This window comes from Gopherus flavomarginatus, chromosome 9 (assembly GCF_025201925.1).
Source record: "Gopherus flavomarginatus isolate rGopFla2 chromosome 9, rGopFla2.mat.asm, whole genome shotgun sequence".
In the NCBI taxonomy this organism is placed as follows: domain Eukaryota; kingdom Metazoa; phylum Chordata; order Testudines; family Testudinidae; genus Gopherus; species Gopherus flavomarginatus.
Genome location: NC_066625.1, coordinates 89,352,613 through 89,375,575, shown reverse-complemented (window position 1 = coordinate 89,375,575; position 22,963 = coordinate 89,352,613). Strand labels below are relative to the sequence as shown.

The 22,963-nt window shown below is 40.9% G+C and overlaps 1 protein-coding gene across 5 annotated transcripts in view; it reads right to left on the bottom strand.

Moving 5' to 3' along the window:
- Positions 1 to 1,183: 1,183 nt before the first annotated feature.
- The window catches only part of GLCE (glucuronic acid epimerase), a 99,492-nt gene continuing 77,712 nt past the window's right edge, over positions 1,184 to 22,963 (bottom strand). For 4 of the 5 annotated variants that reach the window (XM_050967568.1, XM_050967565.1, XM_050967566.1 and 1 more), the window contains 3 exons: positions 19,263 to 19,858; positions 12,768 to 13,013; positions 1,184 to 5,586 (listed from right to left, as the gene is read on the bottom strand). In XM_050967568.1, coding sequence (XP_050823525.1) covers positions 4,562 to 5,586; positions 12,768 to 13,013; positions 19,263 to 19,845 — 1,854 coding nt within the window. In that variant the 5' untranslated portion in view covers positions 19,846 to 19,858 and the 3' untranslated portion in view covers positions 1,184 to 4,561. Of the gene's footprint in view, positions 5,587 to 12,767; positions 13,014 to 19,262; positions 19,859 to 22,048; positions 22,227 to 22,963 lie in introns of all 5 variants that reach the window. The other variant, XM_050967569.1, reaches the window with a different exon arrangement.

The following is a 22,963-nucleotide window of genomic DNA, read 5'->3' as shown; positions in this document are numbered from 1 at the left end:
CGACGGAGCCGAAGTCATCGGTGCCTCTGGAGGTGACGGTGCCGGATAACGCAACTGAGGCGAGCTCTCTGGCTGTGATGCAGGTGGCACGGAAGTAGCGGGAGCAGGGGGCTCAACCACGGCGCGTGCCGGGGAGCCGCCAGGCACCAGCAGGAATCGTAGACTCTCTCGACCTCGGAAGAAGGGAGCGGTGCCGAGTCGACATCGGTGCCGGCGACGGTCGGTGCCGAAAGGCCTTGGTGGTACCGGCGGGGTCCGGTGCCGAGGAGGCGCTTCTGCCCGCCGCTTGAACATCGCTCCGCGCCCAAGGTGGAGGGGCAAGTGAAAGTCCCGCACCTTTTTGTTCTCGGCTTAAAAGCCTTGCAAATGGGGCACTTATCTGTCAAGTGTGATTCCCTGAGGCACTTCAAACAGGAGTCATGTAGATCTCTCTTCGGCCGCGGCTTCTGGCAAGCCGGGCCCCTTTTTAAAACCCGGTGAGCCATGCATGGCTCCGGCACTGGGCTCATGGAAGGGGCTACTTCCTGAACCCCGCTAACTAAACTAACCATGTTAGCAAAGAAAACACGTATAACCATACAAATATATATATAAAAGTGTTATAACTGCATAATTATATACGAGAAAACGAGTAGCTAGGGAAGTGGAGGTCAGCTAAGCCGCGCTCCACTGTTCCAACGACCGACACGGGCGGTAAGAAGGAACTGAGGAGCGGGTGGGCCGGCAGGAGTATATATGGAGCGCCATGGTGGCGCCACTCTAGGGGGCGACCTGCCGGCCCACTGAGTTGCTAGGGTAAAAGTTTTCCGACGAATGTGCACGCGCGGCGCGTACACCTAACTGGAATGGATATGAGCAATCACTCGAAGAAGAAATTTAGGTTCTGGGGCCCTTTAGTGGAAATAACTGACAGTATCAAGCTTATTTGGGAGGCTGGGGATCAGAGGTCTGAGTGGAAGTCACCTCAAAGATTAAACGAAGCCCCAACGAGCAAGCTAGGAAGAAGCAGAAGAGCCTGCTCCACCTTCACCATAGAGGGTCATTGCTTTGAGGACGATCCTGAAAGGGGACATTTATCAAACCATTAGGAAGACTGCAAACCAGATAGTGGGTTTGTTTTTACTTATGTGCAATCAAGCGATTATTTTTATCATGTAGGTGATTCCTATGCCTATTAAAAGGTAACACCCAAAACCATGTCTTAAGATAAAAATTTTATTTTACAGTTTTATAAAGCAGCTTTACATTAAGCACAAACGTTGATCCATTTACTTTGTATATAAACATAATAGTACCTCTTTCCCTTTGCAAAAATCATGTCTTGCTGTATATAAAACTAACATGTGCACATTGTGCTTAAACTGCAAAGTCTATACAGCTTTACAAAGGACTACCCTTTAGAAGGGCATCCTGTAAACAATCTATTGCATATTTAACACATGGTGTGTACCCCCCACGTAAAACGTAGAAAAGAATAAAGTACAATTACAAAGTGAGTGAAAATAGCAGCTTTCAGTGAATGTCGCACACAATGGCCAAGAAAAACAGCACTGCCACACTTCCATAGTTGTGCTTGTCTCACTGGTTTGCATATACCCACGTGCACCGTGTTTTTGATGAAATATATATGTACAATAATCCTAGCAAATGGGTTAAATAGACCTTAGCATCTAAGATCTTTTGTCAGTTTAAAAACAGAGGTACAAAAGGGATTATACAGTGAAAACAAATAAATGAAGTTACCGGCACTGGTGTCAATTAATGCTTTCCCAGAGCCCACTTCTTTTTTAAAATGAAGAGGAATCCATGTTTTAGGTTCCATAAACACTCCTGGCTGATTGCTTAATTTACATGCATATGCACTCCAACAACAAAAATGCAATGGAGATTGCTTTAAAAATAGAATGGTACATCAGTTTCTCAGCTGAAATGACTAACCCATGTTTCTTAACAAATCTGTCTGCTGCCAGATGGACTCCAATGTGAGGTATGAAACATGGAAAGATCAATGCCACTATTTGATTTTAAACACACTTTTCCTAATCACTAGGAAAAGGTGTTCATATTGTTAAGGCACTGATATTTGTCACAGAAGCAGTACCCAAACCTTCTTATTTGATTCTCCAAATCCAAATCAGTATAATGTTGAGGAAACACACCAGAAAGATGTCTCTTTCACTCTCAGATAGTAATCAGCTATGGAGAAGCAGTTTTTTTTTTTCTTTCTTGTAATTTGAGGAAAATCTCCTCTCTGAACACTTTGGTATTGATAAAGATTTTAGGGTTCAAAATAGTTCTGCTGTGACATCTACTTTTTGTTGGAATCAATACGATCATGTTATGTGTCTGCAAAGATCAAAAGAACTACAAACCGGTTTTGTACATTGATGAGCAAAATAGAAAAGGCTTTTAAAGTCTTACTGTGATCTGCCACATCTCTCCTTTCAGTGGTCTGAATTTATTTTGTCCCCAATACAAACATCGCTCCCCACTCAAACTCTCCTTGGTATTTTTTTTAAACCACACAAACATTAGGAACGTACAACAGGACCAACAGGAAAAAAAAAATCTGTTAACTTGCAGGTGTACTTTACCATGCTGGAATGTGTCTATAACTTAAAGTTTTGGGATTCATAATCTGTACTGACCAAAATATTAGCAGACTTTAGTGATGCACTACCATAAAAAACACTATTGGTCCAATGACATGAGTTGGTTCGTTTACTCTCTCCGAACTACAAGCAGGCAAAACACATTTAGAGGCCTACCAAATTCACGGATCATTTTAGTCAGTTTGACGATCATAGGATTTTTAAAATAGTCAGTTTCACATTTTCATACGATTACATCTGAAATTTTACAGTGTTGTAAGTGTGGGAGTCCTGACCCAAAAGAGGGCAGCAGGATTGCCACCCTCACTTTTGTGCTGCTGCTGGCTGGATGCCAAGCTCTAAAGCCAGCACCACTGCCACCAGCAGTGCAGAAGCAAAGGTTGCAAGGTATGGGGAGGTGGGTTAACATATGTCCAGGTTTTTCCAGCAGTCTCACCACCAGGATTGGGGGCACTGACAGCTGGGGCCACAGCCTCTCTGCTTGGGTCAGGGGGCTGTCACAGCCAGCAGCTGCAGCACTTCCTGCAGGTGGGGAAGGATCCCGGAGGTGGGTCTGACCCAGGATTGAGAGCGGCCCCTGCAGGGGAAGAGGAAGTCCTGTCCCGCCGCATCCTGGGCTGGGACTAGCAGCTGGAGCCTGGCCCATGGTAGGAGGCTCCAGTTGGGGTGCTCCCAGCCCTGCCCTTCCCCTACAATAGCCATATTTCATGGGGGAGATCAGATTTCACGGGCCACGATGCATTTTTCATGGCTGTGAATCTGACAGGGCCCTACACATGTTGAAATGAAAGACTAATGGCTAGTGAAAAGACTTTATAGATATAAAAAGGACATTTCAGGTTAATTCTGAACAATAACGTATGTCACTGAATGCACGGGTTCAACACATTCAGTTATTGCACACGTACTCTTCCTCACTTGTCAGAGCAATTGAGAATACAAAAAATTAAGCCAATATTGTGGGTATAACTAAGTGTAGAGACCTAGATCTTAATTTTAACATTTAAAATGCTTGATCCACTTTTTAAAAATCAGTTTAAAAATTAAATCACTAGAAAAAAATCATATTGATACAGAAACCTCTCAAGTGTGGGTGAAAATACAGTACAAAACATCAGATTCCATGACAAGAGATTCCAGCTACATGGGGGGGGGGGATGTTGATTAGCAAGCCTCAAATAAGATTGTAAATTCAAATTTCAATGGTATGCTTGCAGTTTTTGTGCAGTCAACTAATCCCACTTTGAGTTGTGCTTACATAACTTAACAAGCCTGAATGCTGGCTGTGTGTGTTTTCCATTTACACATTTTTAAAGAAACCATATGTTCAACATATTTCTCGATATACAGAATTTAAAACAAATTTTGTGTATTCCTCCCCCCCCCCCCAAGAAAAAAATTTGTATTAGAGAAATGCTTTTAAAGAGATACACTGTCAACTATCCAGGTTACACGTAAATACACATTTACTGCATTACATCACATGATCTGTAATTCTGTTTCCAACATATATACAGATAATTCCATTTTAAAAGAGGCCACATACTAACTTTTCAGGCAAGTGCTGGACTTTAGAGACCTATATGGCTTCTGTAAATTATCTTTCCTACAGAAAGGAAAAAAAAAATACCCCCCCAACTCAGGAGTACAAATGGATTTTGTTCAGTGTGAATAATTTAGCTATGGAACACTATGGGCAGGTAAACAATATAAAGCACCAGCTTTTATTCAGTCCTTTGATTGGACTGCTTCAAACTCCACCTCCCAGACAGAAGTATTCTCACGCTGGAATGCAATTACTTTCTGAAGATCAGTTTTGAGGACCACTTTGAAATAGTTCACAAAAAACTTAGTATGCAACCTTTTAAAATGTACTTTTGTTTAGCTTTAAGGAGTCCAATAATTCCTGTCAACAGCAGACAGCTGAAACGGGGTTTTGGTTGTGAGCTCTAGTTGTGCTTTGCCCTGCCACCTTTAAGGTAGCTCTTCCATCGCTTGACAAATTCTTTGAAAATTGGGGACTCGTCAATCGTGCTTAATAGCTGGAGTTGGTTTATGTGGGTGGTGTGATAGTCCCACCGGGCCAAGTTGGGAGCAGAGCCTAGCATGAAATGACGGAGGTCGTAGATCGTTCCTGAGCCGGTATCATAGAGAGGCAGCATGGCTTTGAGGGACTCCATTCCTCGATCATAGAGAGACTTTGCCTCATTCCCCAGCTTCTCACCTGCAGTTTCTTTTAAGTCATACAGTCCAATCAGAGAGTACATGAAACCGTTCAAAACAAATGAGCTAGGGGAGGTTGGGTACTCTTCATACCAGTCATGTTTGTTCATAAAGACAGCTTTCACTCCATGCTGCTCTGACGGGAGCCTGTAAGGTGCTGTTGCCTGTAAAGCTGAGCTGAGAAATGTGTGGTCTTTTGTTAAGAGATAAGCCCTGACTAACGTTGAAATGGCCTGCCCTTGTGCCATGGCAGAGTACCAGCCAGGCTCTAAAGATTTAAACCCTTCCCCTAACTTCCGTGTCACCATAATTGGCCAGCCACCTCTCTCATCCTGGTTCCTCACTAGCCAATCACTCGCAGCAAAAAAAGCTGCCATGTGGGCAGTTGTCGATATAGTGACATTGTCAATGAAGCCTCTTCCCTTCGTGATCAACCGAATCACTTTCTTCGGCATTATTTTTGTCTGCTTCACAGCTTTCGTGTTGGAGAGACCAACTCCTTTCCTCAAGTCAGTTACCAGATCTCTGGTGACTGTGCTCCAACTGGTCCTAGGTCCAAGGCCATAGTAAATATCTCGGTCTTTAAAAGTGATCAGCTGAGTGTTCGAGACGTAGTGTATGGTGAAGAGCTGGTTCTTCTCAGTTGTTTCTAGAACCACAGATATGCTCCCATTTGTGATGAATTTGAGGTCAAAAGAAATAATAAAATCTCTTGAGTTCCCAAGCTGCAGTGAGGCCCCCTCAGTATTTTCTGGAAAAAACACAAAACATAAACAAAAGAAAGCGGTTAGAGGTAAGAAATGATCTGCCAGGATGTATATTAATAAAACATTTAAAAGGAAGTTACACCATACAATTAGGTTTGCCAGATAAAATCTGAAATAATTCAATGGCACTTAACCTAAAAATCTGTATTTCCATTGTGTGTGTCAGTTCATTATTGCTTATTACTGAATTAAGAACACAGCTTCAATTAATGGGTCACAGATGACTCCCTGCACCATAAGTGAAAATTTCCCTCCTTTAGCTTACATTAACACATTACTGCATTCTGTCTAGGAGAAGTGCCAAGGTATTGGCCAAATTGCTTCTTCAGTATCCTGTACTAGCCGAACACCACCCCGGATGTCATGCAGATGCCAAAATGGACTCTTCAGGCAAAGGACAACTGGCATAAGAGGAGACTAAGAGAGGGAGAGTTGAAAAGAGGTAGATGGGCTGCATCACTGAGAACCTGAAATATGTTTGGTAGTATTAAGCTATCCACAGTAGACAGCAATATGAGCTAACCAAGCAACACAATTCAAAAAATATAAACCCCTCTAACTACAATAAATCTTATCCTAATCAGGTCTGGCATTCTAGTAACACAGTATGGGCAATTTGTTCCAGCTGGTTATGATTCAAAGAAAGAAAAGCAGAACAAAAAGTCACTTTATATTATATGTCATATTTCAATAAAAATCCGATTGTGCGTGCGCAAATTGGGTGGCTGGCACTAATTTGGCATTACATATTCTGGGACTTGTCACATAAAGCAGTTGACATGATTTGTGCCAACAGATGATTAACTGCCCACTTCTCTTCAATTCCTCAGTCAGAAAATTGTACACATAGTTGCTGGAACTAGGTGCTGCTGCACCCCGGCTTGAAGTGGTTTCCATCTTATACAAGGTTTACAGTTTGGTTCAATGGCTCTCAGCCCCCCCCACTATACAAACTGTTCCAGTACCCCTGCCTGTGTAACCAAAGTAGAAGGCAAAACACCCCATGGCAGAGTCTACTGTCATCAACTTAGATGTTTGCCAAGTTCCACCACAGGGCCCACCAGCTACCTGTGCAAATCTACTGAAGGTACTTGGGTGTTGCGCAAGCATAACTGAGGCCCTAATTGGGCCTGCAGGATATCTGTTACTGGTGATGCACCAGAAGGAAGCACCCAGCTTGATTTACAGAGATTCTACTGAGCTCATTAGGGAAGAACTCTTTCTAGCTGCAAAATGAAAATATTTGAAATGGAAAACGAGAGGAAAAAAACATGGAGCCCCAGCTATGCCATTTTTAGTCACACTTCAGACTAGACCCACATTAAGCAAAACAGCTAGGAGAACTGAGAAAGAAACAGGTAGTTAGATTTTAATTTTAGTCCCAATGGATCTCTATTAGCTAGGTTTTGCCTGCTTGACTGTTGCAAGAGCAGGGAACTGATCAATTTAGTGAAAAAATGAACACAAAGAAACTTTACATTTTAATTTATTAACCTCTACAAGGGCAAAACTCAGTGCTGTCTTTTTTTAAAAAAAGACAACAAAACAATATGTCAACAATTAAATAAGGTTCCAAAGCAATACACCATAAGGAAACCTTGTTTCTTCACACATTAGCTTTTAAGTATAAGACCAAATCCCCCCAAAACTGTAGTAGATGATCAAACAGCTAAATAGTTTGTAAGACTGTACAGATCTTGTAGTTTTGAAAGCACAGAGGTATGATAACTGTTTAAAGACAGTCATTTTAAATTAATGTTTTTAATGGAATAAAATTCTCATGTGTGAAAGATGATTGTTTCTTTGCTTGTGCTCCTTGATGTGTGAAATACCCCTTCAATATTTCTAGGAGCAACAACCGAGTTATGAGCCACATTCCCTCAAGAATACAAGGCTTTCCTCATCTACCAAACTAATCCATTATGCTTTGCATCAAGACTATCGTATCACATGCTGCACTGTACGATCTCTCAGTGTTACCGTATCTCCTTTATGATTGAATTTTATGGGGTTTTTTTGTTGTTTTTTTTTAAATAAAGCTTTATTTCCTTTGAGCTCTGAAGTTCAGCATCTGCCTTTGGAGTAGAGAAACAGCAGTGCCTTGTTACACTAGTGTTGTTCTGTGAATCACTAACTCAACCACCAACAAAATTCTGTAAAATAAATTAGTTCTTTAAAAAAAATGTTAAAATGTTGACTGTCCCCATCTATCATTTCTACTTATTCCTTTTGCTTTCTACCATACCAAACACTATGGGAAGAGAGGCAAAAAGTTAAGAACCAAATAAAAACCCAAAAACTAAAGGTTGCCCATTACTTGTACTGCATTAAGCACCTATAAATGTATTACTTAAGGCCATCTAAGATGAGTGGATTCATACTGTCAAGTATCAGAGGGGTAGCCGTGTTAGTCTGGATCTGTAAAAGCAGCAAAGAATCCTGTGGCACCTTATAGACTAACAGACGTTTTGGAGCATGAGCTTTCGTGGATGAATACCCACTTCTTCAGATGCATGTGGTGGAAATATCCAGGGGCAGGTATATATATGCTAGCAAGCAAGCTAGAGATAACGAGGTCAGTTCAATCAGGGAGGATGAGGCCCTGTTCTAGTAGTTGAGGTGTGAAAACCAAGAGAGGAGAAACTGTGAATGGCTTGCCAACTACAGAAACAGTTTCTCCTCTCTTGGTTTTCACACCTCAACTACTAGAACAGGGCCTCATCCTCCCTGATTGAACTGACCTCGTTATCTCTAGCTTGCTTGCTAGCATACATATACCTGCCCCTGGATATTTCCACCACATGCATCTGAAGAAGTGGGTATTCACCCACGAAAGCTCATGCTCCAAAACGTCTGTTAGTCTATAAGGTGCCACAGGATTCTTTGCTGGATTCATACTGTGGCCTTCAAGGTCTGAAGATTACTCTGCCATCAATAAAGGATGAGGGGAGAATACATAAAAGATCTTATAACCTTTCCTCTCCTTATATTTATCTACTACAAAGACACAAGAGTGTTCCGACAACTTTTTCCTTAGAGACCCAGGCCTAGGGTGCTGACTAAAATTACTTCATTGTCTTTTTAAGTAATGGACTCATTAATTCTAATGGGTATTGATTAGGGAGAAAAATACATTCAGTCCTTACTAATGAGGCTGTCTTAGTACAAGGAGAAAATGTTGCATAAAATAATGCATTTTGTTGTACCGATGATTTGTTTTGTTAAGAATGAAACAGAATATGACAACTCAAGAGGAAGTGAAGGTATATTTTAGAACACTGAGTGGAGATACATACTGACTGGGAAAACTCAGAGAGGCTGGGTACGAACAAAGGCTATAGCTGCCAAGCAAACAGTGCAGCTGGGAAGGTAACCTTTCACTCCCCACCGAGGCTAGTCGTAGCTCTGTGTCACTCAGAGCAGCCTGAAGGTTACTTGATGTTATCTCAGCCACCCATGACCCCAAAGGGACTGACATGTAGCTAGGGCTCTCAGAGCACAGGGAAATCCTCATTCTAGCTTTTTCCCTGTCATATTCCATTACATTGGCAGCAGGAAGCCACTACACTACTGGAGGGTCCTCCTATGCTGAGATGGACTGAGGTGGAGATGGACATAGGAGACGGAAGTGTGGAGAGTCTCTGGGTTAGGCTAAAAGGGGTAAAAAACACGGGTGATGTCGTGCTGGGAGTCTACTACAGGCCACCTAATCAGGTGGAAGAGGTGGATGAGGCTTTTTTCAAACAACTAACAAAATCATCCAAAGCCCAAGATTTGGTGGTGATGGGGGACTTCAGCTATCCAGATATATGTTGGGAAAATAACACCGCGGGGCACCGCGGGGCACAGACTACCTAATAAGTTCCTGGACTTTATTTCAGAAAGTTGAAAAAGCTACTAGGGGGGAAGCTGTTCTAGACTTGATTTTAACAAATAGGGAGGAACTTGTTGAGAATTTGAAAGTAGAAGGAAGCTTGGGTGAAAGTGATCATGAAATCATAGAATTTGCAATTCTAAGGAAGGGTAGAAGGGAGTACAGTAGAATAGAGACAATGGATTTCAGGAAGGCGGATTTTGGTAAGCTCAGAGAGCTGATAGGTAAGGTCCCATGGGAATTAAGACTGAGGGGAAAAACAACTGAGGAAAGTTGGCAGTTTTTCAAAGGGACACTATTAAGGGCCCAAAACCAAGTTATTCCGATGGTTAGGAAAGATAGAAAATGTGGCAAAAGACCACCTTGGCTTAACCACGAGATCTTGCGTGACCTACAACATAAAAAGGCATCATATAAAAAATGGAAACTAGGTCAGATTACAAAGGATGAATATAGGCAAATAACACAGGAATGCAGAGGCAAGATTAGAAAAGCAAAGGCACAAAATGAACTCAAACTAGCTATGGGAATAAAGGGAAACAAGAAGACTTTTTATCAATACATTAGAAGCAAGAGGAAGACCAAGGACAGGGTAGGCCCACTGCTCAATGAGGAGGGGGAAACAGTAACGGGAGACTTGGAAATGGCAGAGATGCTTAATGACTTCTTTATTTCAGTCTTCACTGAGAAGTCTGAAGGAATGTCTAGTATAGTGAATGCTTACGGGAAGAGGGTAGGTTTAGAAGATAAAATAAAAAAGAGCAAGTAAAAAATCACTTAGAAGAGTTAGATGCCTGCAAGTCACCAGGACCTGATGAAATGCATCCTAGAATACTCAAGGAGTTAATAGAAGAGGTATCTGAGCCTCTAGCTATTATCTTTGGGAAATCATGGGAGACGAGGGAGATTCCAGAAGACTGGAAGGGGGCAAATATAGTGCCCATCTATAAAAAGGGAAATAAAAACAACCTAGGAAACTACAGACCAGTTAGTTTAACTTCTGTGCCAGAGAAGATAATGGAGCAGGTAATCAAAGAAATCCTCTGTAAACACTTGGAAGGTGGTAAGGTGATACGGAATAGCCAGCATGGATTTGTAAAGAACAAATCATGTCAAACTAATCTGATAGCCTTCTTCGATAGGATAACGAGCCTTGTGGATAAGGGAGAAGCGGTGGATGTGATATACCTAGACTTTAGTAAGGCATTTGATACAGTCTCGCATGATATTCTTATAGATAAACTAGGAAAGTACAATTTAGATGGGGCTACTATAAGGTGGGTGCATAACTGGCTGGATAACCGTACTCAGAGAGTAGTTGTTAATGGCTCCCAATCCTGCTGGAAAGGTATAACAAGTGGGGTTCCGCAGGGGTCTGTTTTGGGACCGGTTCTGTTCAATATCTTCATCAACGATTTAGATGTTGGCATAGAAAGTACGCTTATTAAGTTTGCGGACGATATCAAACTGGGAGGGATTGCAACTGCTTTGGAGGACAGGGTCAAAATTCAAAATGATCTGGACAAATTGGAGAAATGGTCTGAGGTAAACAGGATGAAGTTCAATAAAGATAAATGCAAAGTGCTCCACTTAGGAAGGAACAATCAGTTTCACACATACAGAATAGGAAGAGACTGTCTAGGAAGGAGTATGGCAGAAAGAGATCTAGGGGTCATAGTAGACCACAAGCTTAATATGAGTCAACAGTGTGATACTGTTGCAAAAAAAGCAAACGTGATTCTGGGATGCATTAACAGGTGTGTTGTAAACAAGACACGAGAAGTCATTCTTCCGCTTTACTCTGCGCTGGTTAGGCCTCAACTGGAGTATTGTGTCCAGTTCTGGGCACCGCATTTCAAGAAAGATGTGGAGAAATTGGAGAGGGTCCAGAGAAGAGCAACAAGAATGATTAAAGGTCTTGAGAACATGACCTATGAAGGAAGGCTGAAGGAATTGGGTTTGTTTAGTTTGGAAAAGAGAAGACTGAGAGGGGACATGATAGCAGTTTTCAGGTATCTAAAAGGGTGTCAGGAGGAGGGAGAAAACTTATTCACCTTAGCCTCCAATGATAGAACAAGAAGCAATGGGCTTAAACTGCAGCAAGGGAGATTTAGGTTGGACATTAGGAAAAAGTTCCTAACTGTCAGGGTAGTTAAACACTGGAATAGATTGCCTAGGGAAGTTGTGGAATCTCCATCTCTGGAGATATTTAAGAGTAGGTTAGATAAATGTCTATTTGGGATGGTCTAGACAGTATTTGGTCCTGCCATGAAGGCAGGGGACTGGACTCGATGACCTCTCGAGGTCCCTTCCAGTCCTAGAGTCTATGACCTTCGAATTTTCAGCAACTTTGGAGTTTTAGGGTAAGATTCTACCACCAATGGCACATAAAGCAATTGTGCGATCCCTTAGGATCTGGGCCAAGGTAAGAATACCTGAACACCTTGGGCCTGATTCCAGAGCCATCCTGGGCACGAAAGCTCATGCACAATGAAACAGAGAGTAGGTTACAGAATTAGACTTTCTTGATTTCCTCCATTAAACAATATTACATCTTTCAGTTCAGGAGGGTTGTGAACATGTTGGTTATTTTAATGTACAGGATATGTTAAACCCATCTTACAGATTAACCCTTGCTGCATGAATCTGCAGTACTGTTACAGAGCAATAAAATATTAAAAAAAACCTGAAGCCACATGTAGTCCAACTTTCCCTCTTTCCTTAGGCTTAGGAAGGCCTGAATTGACAAATATTGTAACACTTGTATGCCAAGTTCCAGCACAACACAAACATTTACATTCGAATGAAAAATCTTTGAATACAGAGATTGATAATGGAAGCACTGATGGGGTCCATGCAGTTAAGCCTGTAAAGAGGATATTGCAGGAGCACCCTATCTGTAATACGTTAGCACTAAGATTGTGGAATTTATTTTACTCCCATTTCCTATTCTACAGACTGGTTCCAAGGGTTATTTGCTTCCTCCTATTCCTGTGATAGGCATGGCAACTAAAGGCTGCAGGATTTCATCTGGAGCTTTTCTGTTCTTTATCTGAGTGGCAAAATCTCTTCTATAATACAGCTTCTGTTCACTTTATAGTTAGTTACAAAGTCGAGAGATAAGATAGAAGGAAAATAAAAGACAAAGGTGAAAACAGGTTTTCAGGTGAGATTTCAAAGATGAAAAGTCAGCAAGGTTATATACATATGTATTTAATAAAGGACTCCCGTGATAACATCTGCACAAAATTAACACAAATGGCTTATCTGTGATGTAGTTATACAACACACCTGGAGCGACAAACTGTTTAACGTTAGTGAACCTGGATTTATCAGTTACTGTCGAAACAGAACAGCCTTTTGGTACAGTCCAATCAACAGGTCTGCTGCTTTTGTCCTTGTCTTCAGCTGTTTCATACACCTCTATGTGAGGTGGTTTTTCAGTCAGATTTTTACTATAATGACTTAGCCCATATTGTGCAATCTGGATTGGGTAGAAATAGCCTTGAGGTCCCCACTGTGTGGACAATGGCACACCTATAATATAGGAAAAACATGAATAATTGTTATAACATTTAAAATACAGTTTAGAATTCTGTCTCCCCTTCTCTCCCCCCTGTTTTACATAAATAAATACCATTTACCAGAAGTAACTTTCACCATTAGTTCTCAGGCACAAGCAAAGAAACTCTGTTGAAAAAAGGTGAATTACTCTCCTTTTCACCAAGGTCTGCAAATACTAAAAACTGATATCAAAACCGACCAGACGCAGAAGGGAAAGTGAAGTTCTCACCACATTCTACCATACCTGGTCATTTACTTGCTTATTGCAATACCATACTTTAATACATAAACATTTTTATGGATTTTTCCTTCCACTCTGGAGATCATTAAATCCCTCTAATACCACATAAATCTCTGCAAATTAAATGTAAAATAACATTAGTAGAATTTTACTAGCATTGTTTCATGGTGAACCTGCAATTTTACTCAATACACCTCTACCCCGATATAACGCTGTCCTCGGGAGCCAAAAAATCTTACCGTGTTATAGGTGAAACCATGTTATATCAAACTTACTTTGATCCGCTGGAGGGTGCTGTCCTAAACAGATAGCTAAGGGTTAATGTCTCTTTCACCTGGAAAGGAGTAACCTGAAACACCTGACCAGAGGACCAATCAGGAAACAAGACTTTTTCAAATCTGGGTGGAGGGAAGTTTTGGGTGTGAGTTTTTTGTTCTTTTGTCTTGTGTCTGTGCCCTCTCAGCTATGAGAGTGATTTTTCTATCTTCTTTTTCCAAGTTGTAAGTACAAAGATAGTAAGACAATAAGGTTTATATTGTTTTCTTTTGTATTTACATGTGTGTAGTTGCTGGAATGTGTTAAATTGTATTCTTTTTGGATAAGGCTGTTTATTCATTTTTTTCTTTTAAGCAAATGACCCTGTATTTGTCACCTTAATACAGAGAGACCATTTTTATGTCCTTCTCTTTCTTTTTATATAAAGCTTTCTTTTTAAGACCTGTTGGAGTTTTTCTTTAGTGGGGATTCCAGGGAATTAAGTCTGCAGCTCACCAGGGAATTGGTGGGAGGAAGAAGTCAGGGGGAAAATCTCTTTGTGTTAGATTTACTAAGCCTGACTTTGCATACCCTCTGGGTAAGGGGGGAAGAGAGATTAGCTCTTGGTACTTCTGTTTTCCAGGACTGGAAACAGGGAGGGTGGAGTCCCTCTGTTTAGATTCACGGAGCTTGCTTCTGTATCTCTCTCCAGGAACCCAGGGAGGGAACACCTGGAGGGGAGGACGGGGAAGGGAAATGGTTTATTCCCCTTTGTTGTGAGACTCAAGGAATCTGAGTCTGGGGATCCCCCAGGGAAGGTTTTGGGGAGACCACAGTGCGTCAGGCACTGTATAGATTCCTGGCTGGTGGCAGCTTTACCAGGTCCAGGCTGGTAACTAAGCTTGGAGATTTTCATGCTAACACCCATATTTTGGACGCTAAGGTCCAGATCTGGGAAAAATGTTATGACAGGCGCAGTCCTGCCCCTCCCCTCCGGAGCACTGCTTTACCGTGTTATATCCGAATTCGTGTTGTATCAGGTCACGTTATATCAGGGTAGAGGTGTACTTGCAAATTTAAACTGTTACAGCTCCTGAACTATAAGGCTATTACAACAAATGGATATAAACTGGACATTAGGAAGTTTAGACTTAAAATTAGAGGAAGGTTTCTAACCATTAGAGGAGTGAAGTTCTGGAACAGCCTTCCAAGGGGAGTAGTGGGGGCAAAAGACATATCTGGCTTTAAGACTAAGCTTGATAAGTTTATGGAGGGGATGGTATGATGGGATAGTCTAATTCTGGCAACTAACTGATCTTTATTAGCAGGTAAATATGCCCAATGGTCTGTGATGAGATGTTAGATGGGGTGGGAGCTGAGTTACTACAGAGAATTCTTTCCTGGGTGCTGGCTGGTGAGTCTTGCTCACATGCACAGGCCATATTTGGGGTCGGGAAGGAATTTTCCTACAGGGCAGATTGGCAGAGGCCCTGGAAGTTTTTCGCCTTCCTCTGCAGCATGGGGCATGGGTCACTTGCTGAAGGAGTCTCTGCACCTTGAGGTCTTTAAACCACGATTTGAGGACTTCAATAACTAAGACATAGGTTAGGGGTTTGTTACAGGAGTCGGTGGATGAGATTCTGTGGCCCGCGTTGTGCGATGATTAGATAATCATTAAGGTCAGAAGGGACCATTAAGTCTATGAGTCTATAAATACATCTTGAAATAATGTCTGTATAATAAGATTTCCCCCATCCTGCTCTTCACAGAATTTACACATACTTTCTGGTCTAAACTTCTCTCCTTCAGGTTTAGCTCAATATATAAATAAAAAACATGGCAACCTAAACCTTTGTCCCCTAAGTTAGGGTTTCTCTGCAAGGGCATCCTTGTCCCAGACCCTAGTTGCCTCTGAGGAGAAAGCCAGTCCCCACCCCTTACATTTGAAGTGGAATTAAAAAGTCACATCTACCAAAATCAGTCAATAAGAATTAACTGGCACATCTGCGCAGAGCTCCAATATCTGTTAACAGCTGGACCCCCAGAGACCTGCTACAACCTGGTAATTTGTATAACTGAAGCTCACTGAGTAATGTAATGCTCTTGAAACTTCATTCATCAATACACATTTTCTAACATTTTCGGTCATGACCAGCCTCCATGATATGCTTAAAAACAGCCGCCGCCCCCCACCTCCTAACCCCCGTCATCTTCCTTCTGCCCAACGTACTCATTAATGTCCATTCAGTGAGGACAACCTCATTATCATAGCCAGAACTGACGACAGACAACATGTCACATCACTGACTGAACAGGGGAGGCAAGAGGAGCCTTAGTATATGGAAAGAGGCTCTAATTTATATGCCAATATCTGGATAAACGGTAATATGAAAGGAAATGCACACAGAGCATGAAGCAAAGATAAAAAAATTCAAAACTTGCTGGAGTTTAACAAACATGATTTACTGGTCTTCCAACTTAGTCTCAAAGCTGAATCTTACAAACCTTTGAATGGCACAAAGTGAAGAAAATTAAAAGTGAAAATAAAAATGGTGGCATTTGCACCATTTTTGTCCCTTGGAAATGTTCAGCTTGGAAGCAAGCAATCCCTGGAACCTGGTGTAATGAAAAGATTAAACTAAATTAAAGAAGATACATGTTTCGAATAATAAATGTTCCTGAAAGTAACTTGATGGACTACTTCTGCCTGAAGAGTAAAAGCATCAAGGGAAATATTTAAGTACTATGTATTATCTCAACTGCTGGAAACTAGCTCACTTATTAATATTGAGTGTTCTCAGTTAAGGGTGCATGTATTGGGATCATAAGATGAAATCTGCTGTAAAAGCTTTACTTGTAGCTGTTAATTTAAGAAGATGACATGATTAAATTTTCCAGGTCACAGGACACAAGGCAACATATTACCTTATACAAAAGAGACAAGGTAAAATATAACACAAACTCTCCTTCATCCCATCTGGTGACAATATACGAACTACTCGATATAGACTGTCATCTCACATCATTCTATTAGTTTGACTTTGAAACCTAAAACCTTTTCAAACGGTTTTACTTTGACATCCATCCTCTCCCCCACAAACAGTCGTTATTTCTCCTCAAAAACAAGTCTGCCAGATGCTAGCAAGTTTATTTCCCTAACCACATTAGGGATCTCAGCACCGCATTGCACAACAACAGCTCTAAATGGCATAATGCAGAAAGCCAAATTTATAGGTAAATGACACTTGACACTTTGATTAAATTCATTCACAGAAATGTGTGGCTGAAATATACAGCAGCTAGACATATTCCAGATCGGTGTGGAGCCTACATATTTTGCAAGTTGAGATGCCGCAGAACTTGTCTTGCCTAGTTTTGTATTGCAGTTCACGTCGTTTTTCAGCCTAAAAGTCAGCAGTACTGCAAAGTGACCATCTGCAGTGATCTTCCAGATACATTCTACATTTAACATCCAAGACTGACAGCACATTGAGCACCACGTATGCACAAAGAGGGGACTTTTTTATGAAACAGACTATCGACTAGAAAGTCTGATGTAGATAACTAGACTTTCTAAATGACATTCTACATCAGACTTTCTAATCAATAGCATGTTTCATTAAAAAGTCCCCTCTTTGCACATATGTGCTGCTTACGGGGTCTCTAATTTATTTTTAATTTTGGGAGAGTCAAGACTCAGCACATGCACTCTCAATTTTCCCTCCAATCAGAGACGAATTAGAGTCAGGCATCTTAGGGCTGGTCTATGCTCAGAACTTACATCAGCATAGCTACATCTCTCAATGGTTCACTATGCCATGGAGATATGCCAGCCTAACCCCAGTGTAGACAGTGTGTGATGGATGGAAGAATTCTTTCATTGACCTAGCCACTGCCTCTTGAGGAGGTGGATTACCTATGTCAATGGGAGAATCTCTCCTGTCAGCATAGGTGGTGTCTACACTAAAGCACCACAGCAGTACAGCTGCAACACAACAGCTGTGCCACGGTAGTGTTTGAAATATAGACAAGTCCTTAGGAAGGAAAAGTCTACACTGAGAGCTAGGCCACCTTGCAACCCAACTGAATTGGCATGTGTAGAATTAATACAACACCTTTCTTGTAGGGCACAAGAACAGCTCCAGATGTCCCCCCTCTCTTTCCATCTCATTCCAAAGCAAGGAGGCAGTTTAAAAAACAGGACGAGAGTACCACTGCATTGTGAGGTATTAGAGCCAAGATGTCATCTGGCAAATGCCCATCATTAAGATAAGGTGAATTTTTTAAAAGCAGCTATAGTGAATCCAAAATGGTAGTTATGGGACACAGGAAAAGAACACTAATTTAAAGAACTGAATTTAATAGTCTTGAAGGGATATTTTAACACAATGTCCACTAAAAATAATAGGTTTTTAGAAATGTGTTTTGATAGGGCATCTTATATTTTTTTCAAAATATATTCCAGAGACTAAAATAATTTAATATATTGACCTAACGATACAATAGTATTTGCTTGGTTGATACCTAAATTAGTGGGAATGTGATAATATAACCTAGAAGGATCATAATACACGTTATCATGATTAATTCAGACATGGTTCATTCATTCCTGTGCATCTTTTAAAACAAACGCATATACTGATGCACGGCGGTTTAGAAGTGACCTACACTGGAAGTTAGAGTGGATACTAACATACAGTGAAACACCACAAATGACATTACAAATTACTGAATTTTTCAAACTAGTTAGTTAATTATTGTTAGGAAAAACTCAGGAATACATCACCACATTAATGCATTTGTTCATTTATTTCACAAGTGCAGTTTAGTTTTAGTTATTTATAGTATGTGACAGAATGCCAGTAAGTTTTCTATAGTACGTTTTGTAAAAAGTAATTCATTCTTAGTTATGAGATCTCGCTGGAGTTTTCTGCTATTAAATCTTTCCTATGAAGTGGAATAAGAGCTGTTTGTGTACGAATTATCGATTGAGTGGCTCAGCAAATTAGAAAAGTTCTACTGTACTGTAAATTTATTCAATCTTATGAGATAAAAGCTTTAATGGCTTAAATGCCTTCCCATTCAACTCATACCATTCTTCAAAATCTCTCTTGTAATTACACAGAAAAGCATGAACTCTCATAGTATAAATCTGAAAAAATACTCTTATCCTGTCTTCAGAAATCGCAGTGACTCTTACCTTGTTGCGTACAACCTGTGCTGGGCCAACCTTAGATCTGGAGGAATCTAATCCTGCACTGTTTTCTGCTTGTACACATTTATTGTTTTGCTCTAAAAATGTTCCAAAGCAGAAACTTACATTATTGTGCTAGCTCAGAAATTTATAAACCCAAACACATGAAATTCATAATCTTGTTAAATACAACATAAAAAAGACAAAATACAATAGACGGTTTAGCCATACGGTATTGCATGGCAGAGCTCTGCTGTATAGTTTGTCATCTCTCTCCATGGGCGCTCGTAAAGCCTCAGAGTACTTTCTAGCACTGCAGGTGTCTGCTGTAAACCAAAATTAGAGATGTCAGGAAGACACTGGAGGAAGAGTAAGGGATAGACTAGAATAAACTTGGACGTCACTCATGACTCACATCCCCATTCTCTCTTAAGGAGGCTGAGAAAATGAAAACAAACATCTTGAATATCAAATTAGGAGAGCCAATTTTCAGATGCATTTCATTCAACTGTCAAATACCTTCCCCACCTACCTTCAACACCACTTATGCACTTCACTCTATCGCGAACTTCTACATTGTAGCCCTCAAAGGACATGAAGACTCCATCGGGATGGTAAGGTGCTCTCTGTGCATATACTTTGGAGTAGCTATGAGAGAACTCAAATCTGTCATAGCCATCATACTGCGCAATTTTCCCATAAACCTCAAAGTATTTCTCCACCCAACTGAAGGGCAGAAAGACCTCATTGCTCTCTCTCCTCCCTTTAATTGTATGCTCATCATTGATCAAACAGTCAATTTCTTCATATTTAAGTCCCAAAACTTTGTTTCCATTGCTATTGAACCCTCCAACCACAGGGGGTGCTTTCTGTTGTTCTTGGGGGGACGCCTCCTCGCTCTGCTGTTTGGCTAGGTTGTTTACATAGTTGTTACTTTCAGATGCAGCTGTTCGTTTTTCCAAACCGTCTACTCGGAAGCCATTGTTCAGGTTTCGGGGAAACTGAGTCGTTTTATCACTGGAGCATCTATTCCACAGCAGGACTGTGACCAGCGTGAAGAGAGCGCAGATGATGATCAAAGTCTTATAGTTGACCCGAGCTGCCAAGCAACGCATATTCACACCATACCTACAAAATAAAAGGATATGTTCTGAGGTATAAACGTGGAATAGATTAAAACAGGGGAACGGATGGCTTTTGCTTTTACTTCATTCGACAGTGATAGGGCTGGTGACAGGGGAGTGCACCACCATGTGGAGGGGAGAGGGGGGAAGAGTGTCAGTTTGGATTCAACCTCACCCTGACTCTGGTGAGAGGGGTGCAAGGAGGTGGGCAGTAACACCTTCTGTGATTCGCTAGCAAGCTCTCTGTCCGACACATGGATTCTTTAACAACAGTATCCGGAGGGAGATGCAAGAAGCGCTCAAACAAAGGGAAGCGTGACCAAAGGCTTTCCTGCAGCGGGGTTGTGCGCAGACATGACTGAATTAGGAGCACCATACAGTGGGGTATCCCCCAGAATCCCTCTAGGTCACCTCCATCCCAACAAACCAACTAGTAGCTCACATCACCAACTTTGGACTATAAACAGAAAGGCATTTATCAACACAATTTTGTTGTGCAGCATGAGCAGGACATACCACAACTGGCAGTAAGCTTTAGAGCCACAGTATATTTTTTCCAAGTAAAAAGTCATAAATCTAGCAATGAAATGCTCAGGAGCAGGGGACCAGAGCTGCAAAAGTGCACTAACCACAGTAATCCACTCCGCAGCACACACAGACAAGTCAAACCAAGTACAGCCAATACCCAGTGTGACATGATGAATCATTTCTGCTCCAACTCCAGAAAGAAGAGGGAGTCGGGATGGAAAGCTCAGACGGGCAACAGAAACAGTAATTGGTTAAACTCTGTCTATAAACCATAAATTTCTGACAAATGAAAAGACTGAGCTCTAAACTTGGATGTGCTTTGCTGTTGTTGAACTGAGGTGCCACCGAAAGAGTTTTTTTAAAATTGGTGTTTTTAAAGAACTCTCTGCGTTTTGGAGTTCTGTGACAGGCTGGCACACCTGTATTTGGAGAAGAGTGAGTAAAATATTTATCTAAAGTCATTGCTGATCATTTTAAACTGCCTCATTTCAAAGATGAAATCTCAATCATTACTCTCTTCAAACAGCGACACTTTTGAGATGTTAGCAGCTGATGCTTAAAAAAAGCACTTTAAGTGCTCAGACACTGATAAAAAAAGTGAGCTGATCTAAAAGAACTGGAAATATAGGTCCGTGGTGGACCTTGACATTCAAACCTAGATCAATTCTTTAAGTTTCAACTCTTCAAATTCACTTTTTAAAGTTACAGTTTATTACTGGAGCACGCAGGCAACTGGACTATGTAGTGCTAACTACTGCCCTGTTCAAAGCAGATCTCAGGCTGGGAAAGATGCCAGGGAGTTAGAGGCCTCCCTAAAGTGGGAACAGAACTGGGAAAATGCGAAAACATCCCAGGAGACTATGAACTCCAAATAGAAGTGTTTTGGGGCTAGATTTCTTGCACAAAGTTTCCACAGGGTTAATAAGAACATAAAAAATAAGTTAGAGAGGCTTCTCTCACAGCAAAGGTCCCACTCCCCCTTACCAGTTTTCTTGCCAAAAATCCCCTCTGCCTCCCCTCCCTCACCCTACATTACAGTAGGTGAAAGATCATGTTGAAAGAACACAAAAGACTTAGACTGGGAAATATAGGAATAATGATAATAAATTTAAATTATAAAGCATACTGGCATGAAAAGCGAGTTTTACTCAAGGATGAAGCAAAAAACCTGAAAACATAGGAGCATTTAAAAAAAAAAACAACCACTGAATTACACAATGTGTTGCAGACTACTATGTTTTTAATTTTTGATACTTGGATTTCTCTTGACCAAGAAGCTTAATCAATACCTTAATTCACATATATCTTTCAGGTCAACATCTTTTCCCTTTGAAACATCTCCTGAGTTGATGGAAAGAGTGCCCAAAGGTTAAACATGCAACTACCTGATCTGATTTGTAAAGCACAGAGCTGAGCTTTTATTTAGCACTGTGCTTCAGGAGCGGCTCTTATCTTGCCAAGATGCCTGGAAGAAATGCTTTTGTAAAAATCTTAGGGCTACTTGCACACAGAATTCAATATGGAAGTGACACATTACTCCATAACTGAGAAGCAGTCAGAAGTGATAGGGCAGAGGTGAGGACTGAAAAAGACAGCAGATCTGATCTGTGCATTTACACAAACCACCCAAGGTAATAAATTATTATAATACAGGTTGAAGTATTACAGATTAAGATGAAGAAGTCAGGCCAAGAACAGTTATCACTGCAAGCATCTCATTGTATGCAACCATCCGCAACAGACTTTTCCCCCTTAGCTGATTGGTGTTCTAAAGAAGTATCCACTCCCTCCCAGAGATCAGCCTTCAGAAGGCATCAGGATGACAACGTTAAGAGTTCTTGTATCTAGTGGCACAAACAAATTAATGGTTTAATTGCAATTGAGGAATATGAAAAATGGCTTGTGGGTTCTTAAGTTTATTTCTGAATTCAGAAAATGTTTGGCCCAAAACATTTTAACAAATGCTGTAACTGTACAAAGTTGCAGCACTATATGTACTGCCTTTGGGCAACTACAGAAAGAACCAAAAGGAATATCCAGCGAAACAAGTATGTTAGCTCTTAATATTCTTTGAGGCACAACTGAATAGGCAGAGTTAGTGGTTAAATTTCACATTTAAAATAATGGCCTCACACATACTCCGCTAAGGACTATTCACACAACTCTCTGAATCGACCTCAGATGACTACATGAAATGTTGCAGCAATGGCTGTAGCTTCTGCAGGCAGACAAATACGCATGAAAGATACTGAACAACACGGAAGGTTCCTACCTCAGGTTGCCTTTTGAATCACCTCACTAATTTTATACTTCCATATTGTAAGCACCATCTGGCCATTTGAAACTGGACTTTAAAAGATAAATGTCCTATTTTCCTGAAAGCCTAGTTTACTACAAGCTTTCAGAGAATATAAATTTGTATATAATTGTATTTTTATGGAAATGCTAACATAAGAATAAATCTAATTATCTGCATCAGCAGATAATTTTCAGTGATGATGCTTTCAGGATGACCTCAACAAGTACGCTTTGCTTCTTTTATACAGAGAGATAATTCACTTTTAAATGGAGAACAGTATTT